General features: G+C 37.6%; 2 protein-coding genes and 1 long non-coding RNA gene across 5 annotated transcripts in view; 2 read left to right on the top strand and 1 right to left on the bottom strand.

Moving 5' to 3' along the window:
- Positions 1-297, top strand: part of rcvrna (recoverin a) — a 1,761-nt gene extending 1,464 nt beyond the window's left edge. Inside the window, exons 2-3 of the mRNA XM_008329130.2 lie at positions 1-89; positions 179-297. The exon at positions 1-89 is cut by the window's left edge and continues 19 nt beyond it. Of these exons, the coding sequence (XP_008327352.1) occupies positions 1-89; positions 179-297 (208 nt within the window). The remainder of the gene's footprint in view (positions 90-178) is intronic.
- Positions 298-869: 572 nt separating this feature from the next.
- Positions 870-6,390, top strand: part of LOC112488445 (uncharacterized) — a 16,770-nt gene continuing 11,249 nt past the window's right edge. The window contains exon 1 of the long non-coding RNA XR_003052501.1: positions 870-1,914. This is a non-coding gene — a long non-coding RNA (uncharacterized LOC112488445). The remainder of the gene's footprint in view (positions 1,915-6,390) is intronic.
- Positions 5,405-6,390, bottom strand: part of gas7a (growth arrest-specific 7a) — a 17,415-nt gene continuing 16,429 nt past the window's right edge. For all 3 annotated transcript variants that reach the window (XM_017040604.2, XM_008329129.3, XM_008329128.3), the window contains one exon: positions 5,405-5,790. In XM_017040604.2, the coding sequence (XP_016896093.1) occupies positions 5,677-5,790 (114 nt within the window). In that variant the 3' untranslated portion in view covers positions 5,405-5,676. The remainder of the gene's footprint in view (positions 5,791-6,390) is intronic.

The raw sequence follows: 6,390 nt of genomic DNA, 5'->3' as shown, positions 1-6,390 counted from the left end.
TGATGATCAGAAGAATCTTCCAGAAGATGAAAACACGCCAGAAAAGAGATCAGACAAAATCTGGGACTTCTTTGGAAAGAGAGAAAATGGTAATCCACATGCATTCTTACTCCACCCATCTCATAAATAGACAAATATTTTAAAATTTGTTTTGTTTACATTTGAATTTGTTGCACAGATAAAATCTCGGAAGGTGAATTCATTCAAGGTGTGATGGGCAACAAGGACATTTTACGGTTGATACAATATGATGAACCTCAGAAGGTTAAAGACAAGCTGAGAGAGAAGAAGCGGTAGACTGCAAAAAATAAAAAATCAAAAAAAAAATCTTGTGATTTAAAGACTTTTTTTTCATTTCCTGTTTCTGTTTATTTTCATCGTAGCTAAGGTTTTGATATTAAAAAAAATATCATTGGGGAAATAGTTAAATCAACTGTATCCCCGTTATTTGTTTTGTATATCTGTCGTTTTAAGTAACTGTGTTTTGTGACTGTGAGTTTTGTACAACTGTATTCCGCTGAGCGAGCACAAAATGTGTGAAAGTGTTAAGATATAAATGGGAGCCATTTTCAAATCTACTGCAAAATTGAATGAATTCTAAGCCTCATATAAGATTCAGTGGTTCGTTGATGGAACATGAAGGCTAAAATAAAAAATAAACAAATTAACCAAAAAAAAAAAATAAAGTTGTACTGCTGCTTGAAATAATTTATAGAAATACTCTTGTGTTCGTCAAAGACAAAAAAACTCAAAACACATCAGAAAAATATCAGTTACACACTACTTATATATTTAACTAATATAATTTCAATTCCGATCAAATTATGGTCCCTTAAGAAGAGAAATTCACCGCGTGATTTTGGGACTCGCACCTAGGACCTTCCGCGTACAAGGCAACCATCATAACCACTACTCAAACACTGTTTGATATGCGTCATGCTAAAAAAGTGACTCCAAAAAATTAAATGCCCTAACATGATGGATGAATGATGGCGCTCTAAGGTGAAAAATATTCCGTTTTTTTCAAATGTAATCCATATTAAGATTTAACTTATTTGGATGTAATCTTGTGATTCATTAGCTTGATTGCAAAATCAAACGGAGCGTCTTAAGAGGGGACTTAGACTTAGCTGAACAATCCTCTCTGTATCAGCAAATCCTACTGTAAGAGCTGAAGGTCAAAAGAGACAACCAGTGACTGAACTCTAGTTACTATTAGTGATGATATCAGTGCTGATGTACGCTGCTTAAATCTATCTTTCAAAGCTAAAGAGAATAAAGAAATATTTTTTTTCAGTAAGGTTTTCATAAGAGTTTTATTTTTATAAGAGTCTTCACTAAACTGAAGGATAGTATTGCAGTACAGTGTCGAACGCCTCCATTTTCGAACAATCGAGAATTTTAACCAAAAATTGACCCGGATGTTGTGTCATAACTCGGTTGCCGAACAAGCCAATATCAGTGACTGAGAGTGTGACGTCAGCCCGCGAAAGATATATACGCTAAGAGTTGTTGACTGATTTTGCCGATATTTCTTGCGCTGTGCTATTTCTTTCCGGGACCCATGGGACCTTAAAAGGCTAGGGAAAGTAGAAAAGCTGAAAGAAAAATAGTAGAAGTAAAAAAAAAAAAAGTTTATACAAAAGCGAAAATGGCGCTCGTGTTTTATGTCTGGCTTTACGGTATGGCTTAGCAATGTCGTCGATTTGTACCATCGTTAAGAACAAGGAAGCAATAAAAGAAGCTAAGGTCGCCAAAGGAGTGACTGTGATCACCAAGCAAATATCTCAGCCATTAGAAGAAGTGGAAAAGTTGCTACTGATGTGAATCAACGAAAAGCAGTTGGCCAACGACAGTATTTTCGGAGACTAGTTTGCGAGTAAGCGAAGCCAACATCACAACTCTCCACCACCGGTAAGAATGAATGAAATTGCCTTTCCTTTTTATAGCTTTATTGTTTATTCAGTGGTGTTTATCTTTTTTGTTAGACCTAATTATGTTCATTGGTTTCGTGTGTGAACGTGTACACAAAATGCTGTTGAAAAAGTTTGAATATAAACGGATTAATTTAAGTGAGAGTGTCCCGCTTTACATTTACATTTTGTCCCAGTTTTTCCATACATCGTTACTTAATTGAAAATAAACTATTTTATGTGCTTGGCTGTCTATGGGAACGCCTGTCAGTGCTGTCAATAGCAATGATAGGCACTTGTTTTGATGCTATGAAGGCGCCGATGTTTAGTGTGCCGAATAAAATGACTGCAGTTGAAATTACCAGTGTTTACCATGCAGTGCAATAGGCACATTCATATCGGTTAACCGACCGCAGAGTTCTATAACGTTGCAGAATATATATTCATGGTCATTGAATCTTGTTATAGCCTAGGTTTTAACATTTGGTTGCTTTTCTGCTGCTAATGTGTTTCAGAAACGTGCTTATCACAGTGCTGAGAAAGGCTGCCACCTGCTGGATTGTGATGCAAAATCAGTTTGGTGGCGCTGGGGTATTTCTATTTTTTATTTTTATGTTTTCGTGCAATAAAACCTGCTACTTGTCCCGCATTTTGTCGGTTTGGAGGTGGTCACCCTAGGATGAATCCATTTTACGTAGATTCCTACGGGGAAAATTGTTTTAGGATTCAAACTTTTCGTCTCAGGAATGATGTTCAAAAATCGAGGTTCCACGGTATCTCTTTTTGTCACGTTGATACATATCCTCATCCTCATCCTCATGTCTCAACCTCTTATTGTCTCCTCATTTTAAATTGTCCCATACTGCCCGATTAGATGTGAAGTGGGCCGGACCAGTACAAGTGTAACATAATGACCTATAAATAACAATAAGTCTATGTTTTCCCCTTTGTTTTCTTGTAAAGAAGTACAAGTATATTAGAAAACATTCAGATTTAATGAAAATTCATCAAGTGGGTCAGATTGAAACCCCTAGTGCAGGGGTGCGCAACCCCAGGTCCGGGGACCAGTGTTGTTCCGTAGGTCATTTGGTACCAGGCCATAGTGGGACACAGTGAAAAATGTACTTCAGTTTTACCATCTATCCATCCATCCATCCATCCATCCATCCATCCATCTACTAATTCCCTTCAGTCAAAAAGAATCCAGTCAAAAGAAAACATCTTTCAGACCCTAATACTAACAGTATAAAGTCTGAAAGATGTTTTATTTACCAAATGTTATGATCCTTCAATGAAGGTGCAGTATCACCGGTCCTTGGTGCAGAAAAGGTTGGGGACTGCTGTACTAGCGGACCGATTTTGGCCCGCGGGCCATATGCTTGACACAATGACACATTCCATTTCCAGAGAGAAATAGAGATTTATTTTGGACACGTCATTCCACATTACTTTTGGACAAAAATCAGCTACAATCAAACATTCTGAAAACACGCCAGATTTAATGCAGGTCGTGAAAATGTTTAGCACAGAGTTGCAAAGGTCACATCAACTGTTATAGCGTCACAAACATGTCCACACGTGTCAGGAACATTTACTTAAAACATAAAAGGTTTTTTTTCTCCCCCCCTCCTATTCAGCTTCATGACATTGACACAGACCAATAAAACGCATACAACAGTTAATGGTACTCAAACTTGGAACACACAAATAACAGTGGCCTTCCTGTCATTTAATGGAAAACACAACAGATTGCGCACATATACGAGTTCTCTTCTCCGGTTTACAAGTGAGATTTTTTTTTTTTCTCCTTTGTCAGTCAGCCTTGTCCTTTTGTAAAGTTGAAATCCAAATCGTTCTGAAATGCAGAGACACTTGAAGACGAACGCGCACGTACTGGAACACGTAAACAGACATTAAATGTACATGCAGTCCCACGAAAGTTCAGCATCAATACAATCATTGTTAGAACTCGTCCACACAGAGGTTGCCAGTTTTAAAAATTGTGCTTCTTCTTCTTTTCTTGTTTTAAAAAGGATTCAGTTCAGGGTATGATGTTAAATCATTCTCATTCAAATGATATGGCTAAGTCAGGCATGGGCAAATTACGGCCCAGCGGCCAGATGCGTCCTATTTGGCTTTTTAATCCAGCCCACCAAACTTTTCGAAATGATGTTATTAATTTCTATTTTCATCACCCTTCTACCTTTTCCCTGCAATACCCACGTTCTCCCAATAGATGGCGAATAGAAAATAATAAAAGCATTTTAGCCTTTATGAATGACTTTTACTTATCTTTGTTCACACGAACGCTCCATCTATCTGCTCCTAACCTAATTTTAGGACCCATTGTGGCCCACGAGTCAAAAGGTTTGCCCACGCCTGCGTTAAGTTCTAGAGGCTGAGTACGAGATGCTAAGATGTCCATAATAGATTAGGCGATGTAGTGTTAGAGACGTCGGGGAAGGCGGTGCATCCGAAAGAGTAAACATTTACACCGACAATTCACGCGACATTGCGTCTTTCAAAGACCCAAACAAATGTTTTTTCATATGTAATGCGAGTGTATGCATTCTAAAAATCTTTTTTTCTGTTAATATTTATAATGTGCATTTCCCTGTACTAGCTAAGATGTTGTGTGGCTAAAAGACTTTGACAATCAAACCCAAAACACACCTGCCTCTGTGTGGAGTTGATCTCATTTTGAACTGTTTCTTTCCTGTGCTTGACGCCTTCGGTCTGAACACCGGCACATTGACAACACAGTCACTGACCGAGCAAAAAAAAAAAAAAACGTAAGACGGACAACGTTAACGACACACTAAAACCTCATCGACCTGAGGATCCAAAGTCCTGCTTAGACGTTTGACAGCAAAATAACATCTAGCCGTTATGTACACTGGTAAATATACATAGTTGCAGAGTATTTTAAGGACATTCCAGGCATTTAACCCTTAGGCACTAAAAGGTGTCATGTGACTTGGAACACCTTTTTTGACGGCAGATCGATCGGAAAGACTACTGAATCTTGATCAGATCTGAAACAACAAGACCGTACGTGTGGCTGCGTCGAGGTTATTGGATTACAATGCTGTACACAGAGATTGAAAACCAAATGTTTTTTTTCTGTAAAGATGTTAAAAAGATAGATAAAAGTCAATGACTTTATACAAACACCATGGTTACACAAAATGTGCAGCTCTTTATATACTGTATAGTCAGGTTGAGATATTCAAAACATGCATTTGCACCATAAATAAACCAGCAAAAATATGAAAATATATCATATCCAATCTAAGATCTCCGTATGATTAAATAGCTGTATCTAAAATAAAAGAAATATCGATACGATTTTTTTTTTTAGTTTTATATACTCAAATTAGAAAAGTGATCGTAAAGCAAGCTAAACAATTCAAAATACATTATATATTTTTTTTATGTTACAACAGGTACGTAAACAGTACGGTATGTTAAATGTTTTTTTTTTTTAAACAGTACGGTATGTTAAATGTTTTTGTTTTTTTTCCGTAAGCTAATGTTGTTTATGACAGGGTTCAAATTCAGAAGGAACATGCTGGTACTGTTTCCTAACCTCAGACCTTTTTATGTGCATGAATCATGTTATTTCAGTCAGTATTAGAAAGACAAGGAGGAGAAACCCCGGAGGAGGTCAAAACATGCACTGCCCCTGATCAGTGTGATCAGAAATATGGGGACACTGAGCTGTGATACTGAAGACAGAACAACTTATTATCCAGGGTTGGACTCAAATGTCCATGTCCACGGGTCGAACCTCGCCTGTTTTGTTTTCCTTTACCCATAGCTCTCTATCTTTGGCCGGATCGACGTTTCGCAACAGCTTGTCCACCGGTTCCACTGTCTGCAAAACAAAGAACGCAAGTCTACATTAGTTCCGCACACTGTAGTCACTTCTTCACCGTGACGATCCATTTCTGGTGACTTTTTATTATTATTTTGGAGTTCCCAGATTTCTATAGAGCTCATTGCAGATTAGCAATATGTCATGTTCAGTCATTATCCCTGGTGGTCGAGGGGTTATGGTTGAGTAATAATTTTCGAAAATACAAATAATTTTCAAAAATAAATTACGCGGCAGTGGTGGCTTAGTGGTTAAGGAAGCGGACTTGGGTCCGGAAGGTTCGAATCCACCAGCTGCGAAGTTAGCACTGAGGTGCTCTGAGCATGGCACACTTTTGTTATTACTGGCACCTTCCACATGGGGGCAGTATAGCATTTGATCAGTGTGACGGGCACGCTTGATGTCACTGTAGTGTAGCAAAAGAAACAGGAGACGCGATGAAGAGATTGCAGGAGCAATTCAAGCAATATATATATATATATACATACATACATACATATATATATGTATATGTATGTATATGTATATGTATATGTATATATGTATACGTGTATGTATATGTATATATATGTATGTATATATGTATGTATATATATATAT

Source organism: Cynoglossus semilaevis, chromosome 17 (assembly GCF_000523025.1).
Source record: "Cynoglossus semilaevis isolate Cse_v1.0 chromosome 17, Cse_v1.0, whole genome shotgun sequence".
NCBI lineage: Eukaryota > Metazoa > Chordata > Actinopteri > Pleuronectiformes > Cynoglossidae > Cynoglossus > Cynoglossus semilaevis.
The sequence above is the reverse complement of the archived record's forward strand: the minus strand, read 5'-3'. Positions and strand labels throughout refer to the sequence as shown.